The sequence below is a fragment of the Babesia bigemina genome, assembly GCF_000981445.1.
Source record: "Babesia bigemina genome assembly Bbig001, chromosome : III".
NCBI lineage: Eukaryota > Apicomplexa > Aconoidasida > Piroplasmida > Babesiidae > Babesia > Babesia bigemina.
The window spans coordinates 62,662-81,390 of NC_027218.1; the positions used below are offsets into that span (position 1 = coordinate 62,662).

Consider the following 18,729-nt stretch of genomic DNA (forward strand, 5'->3'; position numbering starts at 1 on the left):
GTGTTGAATCGCTAATTGGTGCACTATGGACCGCAGTGGGAAGGTTTCGAGGCACAGCCACTCCCGTAGGTATGTTATGCCACCCACCCAGTCGCCTGCTTGGCCATATCCCTACATTGCAGACTTATAATAATGTCCAGAAAGCCCAAGGTCTACGGGAGTGAGCACCATCGCATGCTCAACTTCAAGCAGTTCATCATGATGAAGGTACGCTGATTGTCCATTTGTTCGACGTTTTTACAGGAAGACGAAATATCGCCCGAGGAAGCTGCGGAGGAGTACAGCAAATATTTCCAAGAGTTTTTGTCGAGTGAAATTCGCCGTTATTACGACATGTACGAGGTGCGTTTTCGTATATTGATCACCTGACTTCGATCAGCACTTGGCGTTTTTCCGGGAAAAGTTCCACCCTTACTATTTGCACATTGATCACGAGATTAGTAAAGTGGACGTGTTGAACAGCAACCGAGATTTCGTACTGGTTGGTGCTTCATGATTTTGCTTTTGACCAAGACCAGAAATACACCAACGGTCACTTCGAGGAGCTTTTGCTCGAGATAAGCTTCAAGCGGCTGTACGGCGGTTCTTCGTCTGACGCCAACACCACTCCTAGCGAAGCGCCGTACAAGTATTCTGAATGGGCCTACGAGATCCCCGTTGAATACCCCAAGGATGACACGCACACCAAGAGGCTTCCTATAGAGTAAGTGCACGTCGGCTATTTTCTATGTCGTCCAGTTCTCCGCTGCTATCTGTGCTTCTGGTTGACGTTCCGGACAAGGTTTTTAAGCACGAGATCCAGAACGCTCTGAAGGTACGCAATTAGTAATCGTGTCGCATGTGTCTCAGCCTCATCTGGACCGTTTTTCCATATACATGGCGGAGCGCGACCTGGTCCGCACGGCGTTTATCAGCGTGGATGAGTGCGACCTGACTAAGTTGAGCGAGACTCTGAATGGGAACCGTTTGACGTGAGTGCGCCTCGAATACCTGTATAGTTGTTAGCGTTCAGGAATTCCTGCTACGTTTTGAGCCGTGCAATCCGCTGCAAGAGCGCGTCCGCGTGCGTGTATGCCCCCCCGTGTGTTCACACCCAATAATTGTCGCCCGGGACGTTGAGATAACTGGTCGTGTAATTCGCAAGCTGGGTACGTTTCCGCCGACGTTAGATTTAATGCGGTGCTGCAGATGGGGACTTTTGCGGTTCTGAAACCTCATTCGTCGATATATTGCCGGCCGATATTGACATTAAGAAGTAGGCGAGCATTAATGTTGTAAAAATGAGCAATCAGGCGTTTGGACCTCCACCTCACATACTTGCGTAAGGTGCACAGCTATTGCTACTACGGCCGCATCGTTAGTTATCCGTGTTGCGTCTTAACTGTAGCGTCAGAAAGGCAAGAGTTACATTGATTTATGGGATCTGTGTGGTCCAGGACACGTTCGTGTCGACCTGAGCAGCGCGTTGTACGAGAAGGAGACGGGGCTCACTACCAACCACGTCGCCGTGAAATATGCGTCGTGGGAGACCGGTAAAAAGGGTAAAGTACCGGCTGAAGTTCCCATCCGTGATTGGGAGAAGGAGCTCACCTCTTCGTGCGACGTGTCGACTTCTCAGCTTCAGTGGCTGCGTGACGTTGAGTCCTTTGCGGAGCACCTGCTGGGCTGCGATTTGAGTCCTCCGGCATATGTGCAGGATGAAGCTGAAATAGAGGACAAGTGGAAGCAGTTTTGCAACATCAACACTTTGGTTGATGGCCCGGAGCGGTTCCGTTGCAATTTGTGCCACAAGCTCTTCAACGACTCGAAGTTCGTGTGGAAGCACCTTAAGCTGAAACATAGCGACTGCTATGACAAGATAGTGATCGAATGCGGCGTGCCTCAGATGAAGGAGATTTTCACGGGATCCCACAAGGCGGCGCGGTGCAACCCCTTCGAGAGGCTTCTTAGCGTTCCTGTGGTACAGCCGCTTCCCGACGACGTGGATGCGCCGTCTGTGGAGCCAAACGGCCTTTCGGACTCACGTAACAGCATGAGGGCTGATTTCAACAACAAGCGCCGCCGTCGGGATTACTTTGACTTCGACCGCCCCCAGGCCAAGCGCGTACGTTTTTTGCGACTGATTTGTTATTGGTTGCAGGAGCACACTATGTTTTTCGCGCAAGACGATTATTCGCGCCCGTCAGTGAAGTATGACGATCTGTGATTCTAGCGTAGTATGGCCGGCTTGGCCGCCGCGCCCGCAGCATCAAGTTGCTAATCGTAATATTGTACTTATTTTAACTGCCGTTGTCGCCGTTTGCGTCTGCATCGATATCTTAAGGCGTATGTGCCGTGTTTTATGGGTTTTTGCAGCATAAGTTATGACACTGCTGCATGTGAACGTAGTACCAGGCTTCGCCAGCTGGTGTGGTGACATACATATTCTCATCCAGTATGTCCTTCAGTTCGCTGACAAAAATGTATTGTTAACTGAAACCAACTCACTCAAGCGTCTGATGCAGTCTGATATTGTATAGTTCGCGGAGATGGCTGGACGATCCTAAGTAGACGGCCCCCTGTGCCTGATTTTTGCCTTCTTTGTGCGTCTAACCTTTTTCGTAGTGATATTTATGTTTTTGGAATGCGTGATGCACTCTATTTGATCGATCAGTTGCTTAAGGGTTTGCTGGCAGTCGGTTTGCAAAGTGATGACCTTGCATTTGCACAGCGTGCAGTCCTGAGCCCGTTGCACCGTCACCCATTATCAGTTTACCTCTTGCTTCTGCATGGTGAAACCGTCTAGCACGGAATTGCCGTCTCCGCTGTAGAAATAGAAGTTTTTGGTGGCGTCCCGATTAACAGCAACATGCGCAATGACGGCGGCTATGATGGCGTTCGTTGTGTTAACGTTGATTGCGCCTCTCTGCTTTTAATAAAACCCGTTAGAAGTATTACTCACGTTCAGTATCTTGCGCACCATAGCCATGGTGACGGTTTCAATGCCATATGCATTCGCATATTTACGTGCTTCCTCGTATACACGGTCCACGATCTCTGCGTGGCGCATGCCCTGCACCGTAGAGATAGGTTTCGTGTTTGACGGCAGTTTTACCTCCGCACGTTCATTTGTAAAATCCTCAAACATGTGGCTAATGACATATCCTGTAGCAATGTGACAGTTAAGTGCACCATAATTAACTCACTAACGCAGTCCTCCGGTGACTTGGGCTCCTTCGGTATTGAGCAAGAGGGTTGATAAGCCTGTTGATAATTTGTGCACATCAGCATCGTATATGATGCCCTACTTCGTCACTGAATAGGGGTAGAGAGCACTCAAGGCAGGGCTGGTCGCGCCCGCTCACAACCCTCACATGGCCATAGAGCTCTTGTGATCCTCCATCTATGAGTATGGGCAGTGGATTTCCCACCCGTTGCGAATCGAAGTTCACATTGTTTCCGCGTTTCTGCCATATGACCATCGTGGCGAGGTTGATCCACCTCCTTGCTTCTACATTGTCTACGGCCGATATGATGACGTCGGACTTTGCGATCGTCGTCAGTGGCACATTTTGTATTGCCTGATTGATGCTACGATAAAGTTATTTCGTTTTAGATGAATTTGCTATACTACGCTGCGGATACGCATGACTCACTAGTTCGCCGTGATATGTTTGCTATGCTCCGTGATTCTCTGCGCAGCCACTTGCGCTTTGTACATACCGACATTGTTACGCCTGCTTAGACATTACATCTTAACAAATGTGCCGTATGCAGTATAAGTTCGCGTGAAGCGTACCTGTATAGGAACTGCCGCGTTAGATTATGTAACTCAACTGTGTCTGGATCGACAATGGTTATGTTCCGTACACCAAGGATTGCTAGATTCTTGATGATTTCACAACCTGCGAATTCCACATATCAACTGTTTTTACAACGGAGTAGTGCGGCGGATAATGCCTTCTGGGTCTTACGACTCGTTAGTATGCCTTACCTAACCCTCCCGCTCCTATTAGCATAACGTTTGAGATGGGCGCGTCTTCCATCACACCATCATTCCCTACTCTAATATGCTCCACATGAGCCTCTGTTTAGAGCGTCTGTCAAGTATTTCAACATAACTGCAGCCAGTTAGCCGATATGATCTCGCTTAGTGTGTCAGCATCGCCCATGATGTTAACACTTCGCTGAAAAGCCAACAAAATGGCCTAAAACCATTTCATCGAGAAGTGAGAATTGTTGTGTGAGTAATGCGTCATTGTGTGTTCAGATGCTAGCCCGTCAGAGCCTCAGGTACGCCGACCTCTTGAGACTGAAACCGCCGTGGCCCAGCAACCTGCGCGCAAGCAGCCAACTGGCGCCGGCACTTTCATTAACTGCAATTATTGTAACAGTGCGAATTGGCACGGTCTCTCCTACGAGTGCTTAACCGGATTACCAGCGCAAAGTAGCATTATTTGCATACACACCTCACCCGGCGACACTACACCGGCATAATAGACCGCTCTAAAGCGGCGCAGATCTGCATTCCTTTATGGGATGCAACTTTGAGTTAATCACAGCGTCAACATGCAGAGAATTTGACACCGGCGCAAGGTAGAATGCAAGGGATGAGCGTCATTAGAGGCATCCAAAGTGCCCAATTTGAAGACGGATTACTAGCTGAGCGCATCATTTAATGGAGTAAATTAGATATATTCTACAGTCTTCCGCTCATTTCCGCAATTTAGACAGCTGCACCAGACGCGCCGTTATGCTCCTAGTGCAAGATTCTACACATTTTTGCAACCAACTACTACAGCCAGCACACTAATGTAGGCGCCCTAAGCAGGCAAATTCAATAATTACGATCGTAATGTCCACATTCCAAGTGTAAAGCCGTAGTTCCCGGGTCGCTCCGCGGTTGTTTAAGGCACGGCATGGTGTGGGGTCTGTTGGTGATATCGCGGCAGCCGTGTTTTCACCCCATAACTGTTGATCGCATTGAACGGTACGGCGGCTACATGTGTTAAAAAACGCTGCTATATTCGGCATTTAAATTAAAATTTAATGCTATAAGAGCAGGAGCTTACTGCTAAACCGCCGTCCAAGTCCTTATTATAGTTTTCAGTGAACTTTGAGCTCTGTAAAAATGAAGGTATTCGTGCCCGCTGCCGTTCTCCTCTGCGCTGTGAAATCCGCAGCGGCATTCGACTTCGTCCGCGAGCACACTAGCTCTCCTCGCCACCCATCCCTCCGCGAGGCCAACTCAGCCGCTGCCACCGATGCTTCGTACGACATCAAGGACTACATCCCTAACATTGACACCCTCAAGGAGCACGCTAACACTGCCGTCAAGAACACTGAGGGCTTCCTTAACGGCGTCATGGACTACATGAAGAACGTCAGCAACCTCTTCTGGAGCTACGTGCCTGACCCCCAGCAGGTCTACGGATCCTCTTCCGAGGGCCACACCAACTCTGGCGTCGGTTTCCTCAACAGCCACTCCACCGTTGGTGACTCTTCCTCGTTTTTGAGCGCTGTGAACACTGAGAATTTTGACGCCGCCATCAACAAGGTTGCCAAGACCGGTGCTGAGTACGGTGAATGGGTGAAGGACAAGATTGCCGACTTGAAGACTGAGGTTGTGAACGACCCTACCGCCCAGAAGGTGATGTCTGCCGTGCGTGACGCCGCTGCGCCCCTGACTTCTGCCATCGAATCTGTTACTGAAACGAAGGCCTGAGGGCTGCAACTCATGAGAACTAATTCCTCCTACACGGGATTAAAAGTGTTTCCGCACTTTTAAGGTTTTGAAGAGGTCGCTATTAGCGCTCCTATATCGACACACGTTTTGAGGCGTTGAAGTTCAGTGAATTCGCGTCGATATAACATTTTACTGAGAAGTACCTCTGGGTTTTTAAAACATAGCACATTTTGACCGTTATTCGTAAAAAGTGGCGAAAAGTGTAGCTGCACGCTGTTGTTGCACCTATTCTCTCGTGGCGTCACTGTGGGTTTCCGTGGTCGGTTACCGCATCGTTCGCCCCTGCGTACCTCGCAGTTTGAGTTATTACTGCGACCTTTGCGCTATGTTCGGCCTGATTATGCGCCAGCAGACATCACTTTCCCACGCAGAACGTTCTAAATATGGCGTCCAATACATGCTCGTTTGTCTGTTCTCCTAATATGTACCCGATTTGGGAGGTGGCCTCTCTTATATTTTCTGCCACAATTTCGAGATCGGACTGCGTGTTCGCCATGCTTTTCAGGGCGATTTTGATTTGTTGCAGCACGTTCCTTAGGTGTGACTTGTGCCTTGCGTCGGTTACAAATGGTTGCTTTTGTACGTGTGAAAGATCTTTCTCCAAATTTTGATGCACGAGTTGCAGCATGGCCTCTATACTCTGCGGCTCTCTGTTGGAGATAGAGGTGATTTGCGCTCTGGGGCCATATCTACTTTCCAGTGTCCTCATATACTGCGTCATTTGTGCAGTGGTAATCAAGTCAACCTTGGATACGCAGATGATAAGTTGAGAGTCATGAGGCACATTTTGCAGAGTAGTATCCAGCGCATACTGCGAATGTTCCACATTTGTGTGGTCAAATAAGAATATTGCCAACCTCGTGTCGTTCAGGTGTTGCAGAGCCTTTTCAATTCCCTGCTTTTCGACTTCATTATGCGATATTGCTTCCACGTTGTCACCCATTTCCCTTATTCCAGCTGTATCTACGAAAGTCACCTTTAGGCCATTGAGGTCATATTTGACTTGTATGAGGTCCCGGGTGGTCCCCGGCATGTCCGAGACAATGGCCACACGTCTGTCGCAAATAGCGTTCATCAGGGAGCTCTTTCCCGCATTAGGGGGCCCTAATATGCTTACATTAGCTCCACTTGTCAGGATTTCCCCTTTTGAGTCTTCAAGTTGCGCCTCGATTTCTTCCTGTATTTGAGTGAGGCCTTGAAGCAGCGCCTGCCATTTGCATGTTCTGCAAGTGTCCGTAACCTACGGTTTGTTCCTTATGCGTCGCGTTTAGATCTGCCAATGCTTGTTCGTCGAACTCTATTCTGGCTTCCACCGTGGCGAGCAACTGGTTTAGTCTGTCCGCCCACGTGCCGTACAGCTGTGTCAGTCCTCCGTGTAGCTGCTGGGCGTGATCACTGCGTTGTATTACCTACTTTTAGTGCTGCATTTTGCATCTCCAGAGCCGTTTCGGATGATATGATGTCCCGAATAGCTTCGGCCTGCGTTGTGTTGGATTATGTGGAGTTTTTCACGCACCTGTGTAAGATCCATCTTTCCATTGTAAAACGCCCTTCTTGTGAATTCACCTCTTTCGGCCTGCCGAATCCTGCATTGACACCCATATTTTGTATTATTTTTCATTCATACCCTATGTCATGTCGGCGAGAAATGCACCGCAAGGCGGCAAAGAGCTGTGACACTATGGCCCTGCTCCCGTGGGTGTGGATTTCGACCACGTCTTCGCCTGAGCCGGATTTCGGTTATTTACCGTTCGAATCACACCTGTATAAGAGTTGGGCCCAGGGAAGTAAATGGTGATGGCCTTGTCTATAGGTGTGAATTTCGCTTGGTCGTAGACGGTACGAAGCGTAGCCATTCTGGGAACACATTTGAATGCGCTTTTGCTATCCCTTGCAGCCTGAAGAATCCGTTACAAAACACTTGAAAAGCCACTTATACCTCATTTTTGGTGAGTAATTCCAGCACCTTGAGACTCTGTCTTCCCGAGATTCTTGTCACGGCTATCCCGCATCCTCCGTCAGGTATCGCTGAGGATAGGCCATATACAGTTTGCGCGCTGAATTGAGCTCGCGCTGATGAGCTAAGGTGTCGTGTATGTGCAGCAGGGAACAACTTGAAGTTGTCCCATTTCGATATCCTCCACGCCTCTGCGACGGTAACGAAGAGGAGGATACCGAATAAACATCGCATTGCCACGCGTCGTGGCAGGCTAACTAGCTCATTACATTTGTTTGTTTGGAGATTCGTGTAGAAAACCCTACAACTTAGCAACGAAAGTCGGTGTGTTGGTCATTATGAGCGCCACTGTCTATTGCGATATATCCTTCTTGCTACCATTTGACATGCAATTCACATCACTCAGACCTGTACTTCTGTATTAGTTGTTCTGCCCGCTCCCAGTTAATCACTTTGAACCAGGCATCGGTGTACTTTGACTTGTCATTGCGGTAGTCAATGTAGTAGGCATGTTCCCAGACATCTGAGAATATCGGTGCATTTCCATCTCTTGCACTTACCTATCACCAAAACTGGCTTCACCATCCAGAGCCTTATAGGGTTGTCTGCGTCTTTCGTGGCAGCAAGTTTTAGTGTGTCGGTAACCCGGTCGTACGTCGCCCAGACCCATCCGCTTCCGAAGTGAGCTGCATTGTTATTGGTGGGCATAAAACGGATATTACCCGTCGCCATTTGCGTTATCTGCTGCTTTAGGGCCTCGTGTGATCCGAATGTCTTGTTTATAAGCTCATTCGTCATTGGCGCATCGGCTATACTTCCGTTTGGCGACATTCCGAGCCAGTAGAAATCGTGGTTCCATACTTGAGCCGCCATGTTGTACACTGTACCCTGCGCTGTTTCCAAGAGCTCGTCGAGCGTTTTTGTGGCTATTTCTGGTTGCTTAACCGCGAGCTCTGCACTAATACGTCTCCCAATTTCAGTGGCTTACCGTTGAGTTTTTTGACGTAGCCCGCGTGGTGCTTGAGATAATGATACCTGATCGTTTCCTCTGAAATATGCGGTTCCAAAGCGTTGAGAGCCTTTGTTGATGTGATATGCGTTCGTAATATTCGGACGTACATATGGCAGTGTCATAAGCGTGAATGGCTGTTCCTTGCTGATTTCTGCGGCAGAAAATCGCCTATGCACTACATTGGGCATTGACATTGCACTATTCAATGCGATTTTGTGCACATTTCCAACGATGTAGGCCCCGGCAATCCTTGCCAGAAGTGCGATCACTTGTATCCACATGTTCATTGTGTTTCCGATACTTGGTTTGGCAATTTGAATATCATTTGGCAGCTGTCGAGCGCGATAACCGAGAATATGAAATAAGTCCACTCTGCGGTTACGTAGTCGTCTGGTATTGCTGCGACTAAAAGCGCCTCGTGCTTGCTGAATATGATCGAGTCGATGGCGTTCTAAAGTGATATGCGATATTGAAAGTCTAATACGCTTACTTTACAGATGGTATACACGGCGTCAGTCTTCAATACGGTTTTGGGATTTTTATTTGCGTACTCTCGTGACTCCTCTCCAACGTGCGATGAGAATGAATGTAACCCGTAGAACGCGGTTTCCAGTTCCGCGAGAATTCCAGCTGGGATGATCATGTTTGCGACAGCATATATTTACTTACGCGACCTGAGTTTGAGTAAGATCGGTGAGTGCGATTGGTCCACGTCCGCGTCGACCTCTCTTCCCTCCGACTGCCTGTTGGTAGCCGCCGCGTTGGTCTTGGTGCTAGCACCTTGATAGGCAGTATCGCTAATTACGCTAGTTTTGGCGCCGCGTTGATTCGCGTTGTCAAGTAATTGCAGGTCCTGCAGCTTATTGTATGGGATGTGCTTACACCAACCTGTGTCCTTCCAAAATCCGTTCTTTGTGATATGCTTCGATTGCTGACGCGGCAGACTTCGAATTCAGTCAGTTCATTCCCTATGCGATTGGCCGACTCCAAGTAGCATATAATGCTTTGAAACTTAGTGAGCCCAATGTTACACTGGGTGCAGTGTAAGAGCGCTTCGTTTTCGTCTTACCGAGCAAGGTGGTATTTCCGGTATCACCGATTCCGCCTGCGCGTATTCCTCAGCCGGCGTGATCAATATGTCCTGCACATGTATATCTTCCCTCCGTTGCCGTGCTTACCAAGGTAATGCAGATGCTGGGGAATGCAGGGTCCGGGAAAGTTACAGATAATGAAGCGACTTGGTTGTTCCTGCATGTCATATGATCCTTCATACAGCTCAGAATTGTTTACCTTTTGAGTTTTAAGGCTGCATATTCGCTGTTGACCGCGGCGTTTAGAGTCTCGTATAGTGAGCTGACGCTGACGTTAAGTGCTATGGTGTCGTCTTCCCTTCCCTCCAGGATATACGGACTGTGGAATAGTTCGGCCTGTAACGCGTTTGGCATATCAAATCAGCGTGCTTACCGTATCTATCTCGAGGTAGGCGTCCGTTGATAAAATAGTTTTAATAACTACTGAGACCTTTTTCTTTGAGATTTTGAGCACGGCGCTCATAGGATCGGGATGATCATTAGCTAGTTTGCTGAGGCACAGCAGGCATCCTACAAACAGATTAAGATTGTCTAAACAGTATCAGAATGCATTGGTGTCATAACATTCAGACGTGTATCTAATGTGACGCAGCTAACCGACGAAGTGATGGAGATTCTCGACTTTGAATTCGCCCCGAAACTTCATTACTATACGCGTTGTATGAATCTGCCGTCCTCTCGTTCGCTTGTTGCCTGTGCAATTTCCTTGGTGGCGGACTACGCTGGCGACGCGTTATTGACCGTTGCAAACGCGACGGTCGCCGGCTTATTTCAGAGACTATTCGACACTAACATCTAGTTCAAGAATATTAACATAGGAAGCAACTGAAGCAAGCGAAGGCGTTGTGATGTGCGGTGTCCATCCGGAATCCCGCCGGATGTGCTCCGTATGCTTTATATTTTAAGGCGCAGAGTTGCGCCAATACGCCACCTATACTACATCTAGGGCACTTAAGTCACTGATTGGATGCGATGTGTTTGAATTCGAGGCCGACTTTTTAGTGTATATCGGTGGAAGACTGCACCGCGTGGGAGCGTGTTATGCCGATGGCTTGATACGGCGATGGTAGCCATCCTTCACAGCCTTGCCGCGGTTACGTACGTCTTAATATATGTAGGTGTATCGTTTGGAGTTGCTGTATCGGGGTTCTCGGTTATTTCTACGGCGAGCCTCTTGCTGTCTTACCCGCATGCTTCCACCTTCTTTGGTCGCCGGCCGGCAAGTAACACCAATCACCGCGCTAGATCGGTTTCTTCAGCCCTTTCACGTGGGTTCTTCGTTCTGTTTGGCCAGGAAGCGACATCGGGTTGCGTATCTCCGGCACATCACGGCGACGTTAGGTTTGTGGCGGGCGTGGAGGCCCATATCCAGCTGGCATTACCTCATAAGATATTTTGCGACTGCCCCAGCATCGCTTCGTGCACTTCCGGGCAGGCAGAGTGCGGCACTTCCGCAGTAAATCACGAGGACAATGCGGGTGCCACTGTCGCCGACTGCCTTCCGTGCGATGACTTATACGAACGGCTAAACAGTATATTGGCCACACCAGGTAGTGATAAGTCCGAGTGCGACTCCAATGTACCATATTTTAAAAATGATTGCATGATATCGTTTGATGATTATGCGTCAATGTACAATAACCGCAGGAAGGCCAGACGTGCTGCTGAATACGGTTGCCGGCCATCCGCAGTTGACAGGAACTCTATTCACGATTTGAGCAAGTTTAAGTGCGCTGTATGCATGGGCGAAGTTGGAGCGCTTCCGCTACTTTCTCCTTTGGCAATTTTGTACGGTTTGTCCGCATGCAACACGTTTTCGTGTGAGCCGAGCAGTTCTGTCTCTTTTGAAAGGAAGGTCTACTCGTACGCCGACCTCCCTAAACGTTACCAGTTGACTCAGGTAAGCAACCCCATCGGTACAAATGGGCGCGTGTTGTTGAGCAGCGGCCGGGAGATCCGCATCGCGCGTGTACACTTGGAGGAGGACACCGCACGGACTTTGACGATGGGGGACGGGTCTTCTCTCCATGATTACAATCGAAGTGGCGTAGGTCTGTTGGAAGTCGTCACCGAAGCGTGTGAAATGACGGTAGAAGAACTGGTAGAATGCTGCTCAAAGATCTACGAGTTGTCGGTTCGTGGTGGGTTGTCCAAGGGGCTGATGCACGAGGGCAACATCCGATTTGACGTCAACATATCGTTACCTTCTAGAGGTCCAAATCGCTACGAACTGAAGAACTTGAACTCGTTCCGACGCATTCGTCGGTCAGTGCTCCAGTGTCTGTCTTCCGGGTGTTTGTCACAGCCGGCTTCCGGTACAGGTAGGATGGACAGTGAGAAGGCACAGGATAAAGTCAACCGACCGAATGCATGGGTAGATGTTATGCAGCACGTTCTAGAAGATGAACCGGTGCCAGATGCTGCTGCCACTGTTGGTTCTACCCTGGGGTGGAGTCATGCCTCTAAGGACGTGGAATACCAGCGCGAGAAGTCTGCAAGTGCCCTGTATCTAAACGCCCCTGATACCAACATACCGACTATATCTATCAGCTCAGAGTTGTTTTCTAGGGTGACAGCAGTTGCCCCGTCTGACTATCGTCCGAGCTTGGAGTCCCTGCATGATGCGTACCCCTCAGTGCCGCTTGATTTGCTGAGAGTGATTCAGAAAAGCGATGCACACATTGGATTATTTCGTCAAATGTGCGATGCAATCGGTGACCACCCGTTTGTGGCAAAATGGCTAGTCAACTACGTTATACCGGTTGTTGATGTAAGTTCGGTGGATGTGGATCAGCTTTGTGAGCTGCTGAACGGCGTGTATTCCAAACGGCTGAACTTAGACACGGCCAAACGCATATTGCGCGATTACCTGTCAAGTGGTATGCATTTGGAGGAGTATATGCAATGCCATGAGCTTGGCCTGTTGGACGAGCCGGCGACCCGTGAGTTTGTGCAGAATTACATGGCTTCGCACAGCGCCGGACACACGACTGCCACTATGGACAGGAAATCGCTAATCCGTCTCGTGAGCGACATTGTAGCGGCTTCCGGCCATCGTCTGAATTACGCGATGGTTCGTGACCTACTGGCCCCTCCACCGGTATCCAGCTAAAATTCGTTTGCGCCGTCAAAGACACGCGCATAATTTTAAAAGCCTTTTGTAGTACTCAGTGGACAATGTTAACCATGTACTGTTTGGTTGGTTCAATATGTATAATTTTCTTCACCATGTCCTTATCTGCGTTCCTGTTGCCGTTGTAATACCCCTTAATATCCAGGTGCTTCAACGGCTTATAGATGGAAAGCAGCTTCATGATTTGTTCGTCGGTAAATTTGAAGTAGTGACTATCAGCGAAGGCAACCCCGTGGTACATTTGCGGTATAGCCTCTATGCTCCTCATCATGTAGGTAGAATTCCATGGGTTCCAAATGTTAGGTTTGCTCATGGGCTTGACTTCGATTCCGAGAGTGCACAAATGATATGAGTCGGTCTGTTCCTCGTACAATATAAGCAGCGGTATGAATTTGAAATACTTCCCATTGACCAGTACGTTAAGGATTTGAACCCAGAATGGCCTCGGGAACGGATCGCCCTTAACGCTAGGCGTCCGTGATGATAGCGCATACTCCTGAGTATTACCTTCCAACACGTTCTCCAGAATACGCATAATTTTGATTAGGATGTTGTACCTTACTCTCCCAAGCCCCGATACTTCAATGAACTGCTGCTTATCGTCATGTGGGCTGCATACGGTCGATCCGTCTCCTATGCGTTCAGCATCACCCACTTTGGGCGACGGATGAGTGCCGCGTGTTGTTGCCATTGTTGATAGCACGCGCTTCAACGACCGAAATCTGAACCCCGGCATGTCCAATGAGTGCATCACGCACCGTGCAAACTTCGTGTACAGCACCTTGGGGGTACAACGGTCGTGACCGTTGCCCCCCTTTCGATTCATCCCAAGAAGCTTTACCACAGCATTGTGAATAATTAGAGGTTTCCCACCAGGCGTTAATCGGAACTGCCAGCTTACCACAAGATCGATGGGCAGTATGCGTACGATGACATCCACTAGCTTTTGCGTCGGTATGTACTTCCACCCTATCGGTTCAGCGTGGACGCGTTCTATTCCCCTTTCTCTCGCTAGATTTCTGAAGGACTCTAATATAAACCGCCTTTCCTTGTTGACATCTAAGGTTGTGACGTCGGCCATAAGCTCTTCTACGGTTAACATTTTGAATTCTCTACGTTCCAGTTGCTGCTTCCAAAGTAATAATTGTGTATCTGGGTTATATGCACCATGTAACATTGCCATGGTGAAATTTGACAGACCCGAATCCGCGCACAATACGTTTGCTTCACCATTGTCGCCAGCTGCATTCGAATGCTGTGAGATGCGCAATTCGCCTTTATCCAGGAGAATGAAGGTGTCTATTGCGCCAATTGCGTTAACGCAGCTTAGCACAGCATCACGGTCCAACGTCTTGTTCTGTAACAAGCGAATATCGATGTCGAGGCTCTTGAATTTGTATTTACCGTTGACAAACTTGGGGAACTGGTTGTAAGAAGTGTAGTCTTTAATGAACGGCTCCCTGAAATGAACTTCCTTATCACTTCTTACATCACCATATGATGATTTGACGCTCCTCGGTGCAAGGAAGGTCGGAGAAAGAGCTCGGCGTGGACTCGAATGCCGGTGTGTTCGTGCCACGCGAACAATGGGAGCAGAGGCTACGTAGTTACAGCAATACAGCGTCACAAAAGTAATTAGGCAACAACAAAAAATTTGGGCACATTTTCTACCCATTTAAGTTCATACTGCTACATCGTTGTTATGCGCTTGCCGGTGTCTTGTGTTGCCTCTTACATGACACTTGAGCAGCGTCAGAGGCGGCTTCCAATCGTAAAAAGGAGTGTGTACGATTCTTTTGCCCTGCGCCTTGAGTATAGCATGTTTGAGTTTGGAAGACGGCATCATTTGGTGTGTTGCGTGGAAGAAGTGTGTAGGCCCATCCACTTCGATATACGTCTTTGCATTGCCTGTTTTTACAACGAGATCGGTGTAGTAGAGTCGATTAGTGCACGTAACTTCGGATCGTATAACGGCATCCGGACATGTAGTTGCCACATGCCTCCATACCTCTCTATGCAGGCCTGCAAATAATCAGTCGCCGCCACTTGAGGCCATTGCTTACCAGACATTGTAGGGTTGCGCCTATTCGTGACAACCGCGGTACATCTCGTAGCTGCAATGTCTTTCAACTCCTTCTTGAATGCGTGTTTGTATACGCGTTTGACTTGGTTGTAAATGGCACGTTTGCTTTTGCGGCAGGTTCTACGCAGCACTAGCAGTGCAATCTTCAACTGCTTTCGCACCTCCACACACTTGTAACAGTCGGTTCCAAACTGCCGAAGTAATGCCAGCAGCTTATACAGAAATAGGGGTACGTCATGTCCCATCCCAGAGAGCGTCAAGGCAAATAGGCAGTTGACCGTTGCCTGGGCGTTCATGTATTGTCTGCAACTGTCCGCTGTTATAGCTTTGAGAGCTTGTACAAATAGCGTTTCGAATGCACCCTGCGAGTTGCGCCATTTGTTTGACCTTGTAATGCGTTTTGTGCCGGGTGAGTGGACAACCCCCCGCTCGATATTTCTGTTCAGCGGGCTGCCCAACTTTGCATATGCGATGAGTATTTGCGATAGTATTGATGGGTGCTGCTTTGATTGTAGATGCCGCATCGTCTCAGAAGCCATGCGATGAAGCACGCGCTCATTTTTCATCCTGAACCTGAACACTGTTTTGTCGCCGCGCGGTGTCCGCCTACCTATGTAGTCCCGTGAGTATGGCCGCTACAGATTCCAGATCCGCGTGTTGTGTTTGCGATGCGCATAGACTCTCAATGTTTTCGACGATTCTTTTCGCAATGTCAACTGCCGCTTTGTGTCCGTTGAAACCTCCGACGGCGGCGATCGTTTTCGCGCAGTATCTGAACGCATCGGCACCCTTGTAGAAGTTGTAAAGATCGTTGTGTACGAACATTGTTTCCGCTGCTGCGCCTTTCTTCGTGGCGGCCTTTATGAGGTCCCGTAACGCTCGCCTACGCTGCGGTTGCGGTTTCGTGGTGACAGGAGGCATGGCTAGTCTGCGCTCAAACTGCAGCATGTTGGCGGTGGCGATTGAGTCCAGCAATTCGTGCACTGTGTCACCAAAGTGATTCGATTGCAACGCTTTAAGGTTGGCAATATGTTGCGAGAATTCCAGAGGCGTGCCCAGCAATCCCACGGAGTGCACGCTTTTTGCAGCGATCATGAGCATAGCTTCCTGCGGCCTATTTATACCAATAGCGCACTTCATAAGGTGTATCAACGAGACATGGTCAACGTCCGTGTTCTGCATCACGTGTTCCACTGCCATCGCAACGAAAGAGGAGTACCGCTGGAGGAGTTCGCTGTTACCTTTGTCTACATAGGGCGCCGCATGAGCGGCCACGGTGGCGATACTTTGACCCTCGACATACTCCCCGCGAATGAAACTACACGGCTGAACCAGGTGGTCTAGAACGATGGCAGTGAGAGTGATAATGCTGCACCACTCTCCCATGAAATCGTTTTGATGTTCATTCACAACCGCATCTTGCAGCACCACCGCATCAGTTGTTTTTGCGGATTCCACGTGACCACCTGTGGAATCAACCATCGTCATCGCATCTTTGCATAACGTCGATCGAGGACTCAATGTTGTGTGTCCTGGCGTAACGCGGTCGTAGTTATCACCCATGGCACTGATGGCAGCCCAAACACGAGCAGCTACACAGTACACCATCGACACGTCTTTGATGTCGTGCATTGCGTTTAGGTTTGCACGTAGGTAACTTGAAGCAACGTGGTACATTTGCTGCGTATGGCACCCCATTCGCTCCAGAGTATTTACGCAGATGGCAAACGCCCGGTGAGAAATGGCTCTCCTCACGGACTCATTCCTGCTATAGAGTTGCATGAAGAGGTCGTGGCACAATTTCGTTTCCTCGTCTGTCACGGCAACTCGCATTACCATGAGCGCGTGCATGATGCCTGCAACGTCCTCGAATATGAACGGTTTTAGCGGTTCACGCTCCCCTGCAGCATGCAAGTGCCTGAACTGGGCCACAGCTGCGTCTTTTAGCGCTCGACTCAATTCTGCATCGTTCTGCTCAGCAGTAGCCGTCCCATGCAGTATGCTGTAAATGTTGTAGAGTTCAACCCGTCCAACCTCGTTTGTCGCTGTAGCACGTATCAAGTGCGGCAATACAGCGGGTTTGAGGCCATCAATAAGGCCGCGTAGGTATTCCTTGCCAACATTCGCGTTGGTGCAGCTGTGGATGACGATTGCGATTTGTTTCAAGGTGAGCTGATCCTTGATTTCTACGGCCTTTCTTATATGAGCCTTCCAGGCTCTCTGCGACCCATGTGACGTTAAAACGATGGCCTACCTTCCCACCCTGTCCATCCTTACTTGCTTGTACCAGTGTTCTGCAAAGAGTGGCTGGCTCCATGAGCACGGCCCTTTTCAGGGGCGTCGTTGCAACATCAGTTCCTGAGTCACGGTTAGCAGCACCCAGGTTGGTAATAGCGGCTTCACGTGTCACATTGACGCCGCCTGATGCAGTAGACAGCGTTTTTGCGGTCCCGCACGCCGAAACGCCGACATCGCGAATCAGCCGCGGCAGTGTGCGGAGGGAGAGCATGAATATACATGGGTGTGAGCGCCTATGTAGTATTTTCAAATTTATAATGCGCGTTCAATGAGTGCGATTTGTTCAGCACTGAGCCTTCTTGGGAATATGACTCGTATGGAGACATACATATCCCCGAAACCTCCGCGTTCGTCTGACGGCATTCCTTTTTGGTCTATTTTGATGACGTGGTTGTGCGGCGTCACTCCGCTTTCCGCTACCTCGATGCTTTCTCCGAAGAGGTCGATGGTCTTGTCGAATCCCAGCAAGGCCTCTTTGAGGGTGATGTCCATCGTGCGATGCAAGTCGTTTCCCTCCCTGCGGTATATCTGATGCGGCTTCTCCTCGATGACGAACACGACGTGACCGCGCTTCATGCCCGGCCTTTCTTGACCACGTCCCTCCATGACGATTTGCTGCCCTTGTTTGGCTCCGGGCTCGATAGTGAGTTCCAAGTTAACGTCCTCCACGTACGTCGGTCCGTTGGGGCACGCCTACACACGATTAACGTTACAAAAATGTACTCCTTACCGAGCAGGACGTTTTCCATCCCTCGTGGCGGCCAATGCAGGTGTGATCCCTGACTTGCTGTTGCATAAACATGCCAGGACCATGCTGCATGGTGACCAATCTGACTCCCGCCGCTTGACAGTCCTTTCGATTGACTTTGCACTCGTCGTACTCCGGGCATAGCCTGTTGACTTGTATCTTGATAGTCAGGTCGCGTCCGTGGTAGAGCACATCGAGTGGGATTGAGAGCGGGTACACCAACGCCTCCGCCCGCATTTCCTCGTCTCTCCGACGTCCGCCGCCAAACCCGAATATGTTTGAGAATATGTCGTTAATATCATATCCGTCGTCGTTGCCTCCTGATTGGCTTTGGCGCATTAGTCCTGCGAATCCTCCCTCGTCATAGGCCTTCCTTTTATCTGCGTTATTCAGTATGTCGTAGGCCTCGTTGATTTCCTTATATCTTTCCGCGGCGTCAGGCTCTTTGCTCACGTCTGGGTGGTACTTCTTGCTGAGTTGGCGGAATGTTCTTTTGATTTCGCTGGCCGTGGCCGATTTCTTTACACCGAGCACTTCGTATGGGCACTTCTTGTCGGCAAATAAGTCTTCCTCGGGTTCCTCACCGAAAAATCCCCAAGCCTGGGCGTGAGCGATGCCGAGAATGGCAACGAGTCCTATAATTCCACGAAGCTTCATTATGGCGTAAACTCCCTTATAGGTC

At 49.5% G+C, this 18,729-nt stretch overlaps 11 protein-coding genes across 11 annotated transcripts; 3 read left to right on the forward strand and 8 right to left on the reverse strand.

Annotated features, from left to right (window-relative positions):
• Nucleotides 1-25: 25 nt before the first annotated feature.
• On the forward strand, nt 26-2,206 carry BBBOND_0300110 (hypothetical protein, conserved; the record flags this gene model as incomplete). Its single annotated transcript, XM_012912838.1, has 11 exons — nt 26-69; nt 141-207; nt 244-342; nt 380-481; nt 519-703; nt 739-814; nt 850-971; nt 1,006-1,148; nt 1,189-1,255; nt 1,293-1,356; nt 1,388-2,206. 11 exons carry the CDS (start codon nt 26-28, stop codon nt 2,204-2,206), a joined length of 1,788 nt encoding a protein of 595 aa, XP_012768292.1.
• Nucleotides 2,207-2,339: 133 nt separating this feature from the next.
• BBBOND_0300120 (ThiF family domain containing protein, putative) lies at nt 2,340-4,025 on the reverse strand (the record flags this gene model as incomplete). Its single annotated transcript, XM_012912839.1, has 10 exons — nt 2,340-2,451; nt 2,488-2,558; nt 2,594-2,719; nt 2,756-2,905; nt 2,942-3,144; nt 3,186-3,243; nt 3,288-3,570; nt 3,636-3,716; nt 3,779-3,884; nt 3,974-4,025. 10 exons carry the CDS (start codon nt 4,023-4,025, stop codon nt 2,340-2,342), a joined length of 1,242 nt encoding a protein of 413 aa, XP_012768293.1.
• Nucleotides 4,026-4,260: 235 nt separating this feature from the next.
• BBBOND_0300130 (hypothetical protein) lies at nt 4,261-4,900 on the reverse strand (the record flags this gene model as incomplete). The annotated part of the gene is made up of 2 exons (XM_012912840.1): nt 4,261-4,394; nt 4,828-4,900. 2 exons carry the CDS (start codon nt 4,898-4,900, stop codon nt 4,261-4,263), a joined length of 207 nt encoding a protein of 68 aa, XP_012768294.1.
• A 210-nt stretch (nt 4,901-5,110) lies between these two features.
• On the forward strand, nt 5,111-5,704 carry BBBOND_0300140 (hypothetical protein; the record flags this gene model as incomplete). The annotated part of the gene is made up of 1 exon (XM_012912841.1): nt 5,111-5,704. The coding sequence occupies one exon, from the start codon at nt 5,111-5,113 to the stop codon at nt 5,702-5,704; it is 594 nt and encodes a 197-aa protein (XP_012768295.1).
• Nucleotides 5,705-6,080: 376 nt separating this feature from the next.
• Nucleotides 6,081-7,916, reverse strand: BBBOND_0300150 (tRNA modification GTPase TrmE , putative; the record flags this gene model as incomplete). The annotated part of the gene is made up of 7 exons (XM_012912842.1): nt 6,081-6,932; nt 6,970-7,104; nt 7,139-7,204; nt 7,242-7,311; nt 7,353-7,449; nt 7,488-7,623; nt 7,665-7,916. The coding sequence occupies 7 exons, from the start codon at nt 7,914-7,916 to the stop codon at nt 6,081-6,083; spliced, it is 1,608 nt and encodes a 535-aa protein (XP_012768296.1).
• Nucleotides 7,917-8,080: 164 nt separating this feature from the next.
• BBBOND_0300160 (Fe,Mn superoxide dismutase, putative) lies at nt 8,081-8,803 on the reverse strand (the record flags this gene model as incomplete). The annotated part of the gene is made up of 3 exons (XM_012912843.1): nt 8,081-8,205; nt 8,243-8,635; nt 8,671-8,803. The coding sequence occupies 3 exons, from the start codon at nt 8,801-8,803 to the stop codon at nt 8,081-8,083; spliced, it is 651 nt and encodes a 216-aa protein (XP_012768297.1).
• Nucleotides 8,804-8,977: 174 nt separating this feature from the next.
• BBBOND_0300170 (hypothetical protein) lies at nt 8,978-10,431 on the reverse strand (the record flags this gene model as incomplete). The annotated part of the gene is made up of 9 exons (XM_012912844.1): nt 8,978-9,145; nt 9,185-9,324; nt 9,364-9,547; nt 9,583-9,726; nt 9,764-9,835; nt 9,873-9,942; nt 9,985-10,121; nt 10,159-10,295; nt 10,383-10,431. 9 exons carry the CDS (start codon nt 10,429-10,431, stop codon nt 8,978-8,980), a joined length of 1,101 nt encoding a protein of 366 aa, XP_012768298.1.
• Nucleotides 10,432-10,848: 417 nt separating this feature from the next.
• Nucleotides 10,849-12,897, forward strand: BBBOND_0300180 (PET112 family, N terminal region domain containing protein, putative; the record flags this gene model as incomplete). Its single annotated transcript, XM_012912845.1, has 1 exon — nt 10,849-12,897. One exon carries the CDS (start codon nt 10,849-10,851, stop codon nt 12,895-12,897), a length of 2,049 nt encoding a protein of 682 aa, XP_012768299.1.
• A 55-nt stretch (nt 12,898-12,952) lies between these two features.
• On the reverse strand, nt 12,953-14,593 carry BBBOND_0300190 (hypothetical protein, conserved; the record flags this gene model as incomplete). Its single annotated transcript, XM_012912846.1, has 1 exon — nt 12,953-14,593. One exon carries the CDS (start codon nt 14,591-14,593, stop codon nt 12,953-12,955), a length of 1,641 nt encoding a protein of 546 aa, XP_012768300.1.
• A 6-nt stretch (nt 14,594-14,599) lies between these two features.
• BBBOND_0300200 (hypothetical protein, conserved) lies at nt 14,600-17,510 on the reverse strand (the record flags this gene model as incomplete). The annotated part of the gene is made up of 4 exons (XM_012912847.1): nt 14,600-14,940; nt 14,982-15,574; nt 15,612-17,221; nt 17,256-17,510. The coding sequence occupies 4 exons, from the start codon at nt 17,508-17,510 to the stop codon at nt 14,600-14,602; spliced, it is 2,799 nt and encodes a 932-aa protein (XP_012768301.1).
• A 41-nt stretch (nt 17,511-17,551) lies between these two features.
• Nucleotides 17,552-18,704, reverse strand: BBBOND_0300210 (DnaJ domain containing protein, putative; the record flags this gene model as incomplete). The annotated part of the gene is made up of 2 exons (XM_012912848.1): nt 17,552-17,992; nt 18,030-18,704. The coding sequence occupies 2 exons, from the start codon at nt 18,702-18,704 to the stop codon at nt 17,552-17,554; spliced, it is 1,116 nt and encodes a 371-aa protein (XP_012768302.1).
• Between the last annotated feature and the right edge of the window lie 25 nt (nt 18,705-18,729).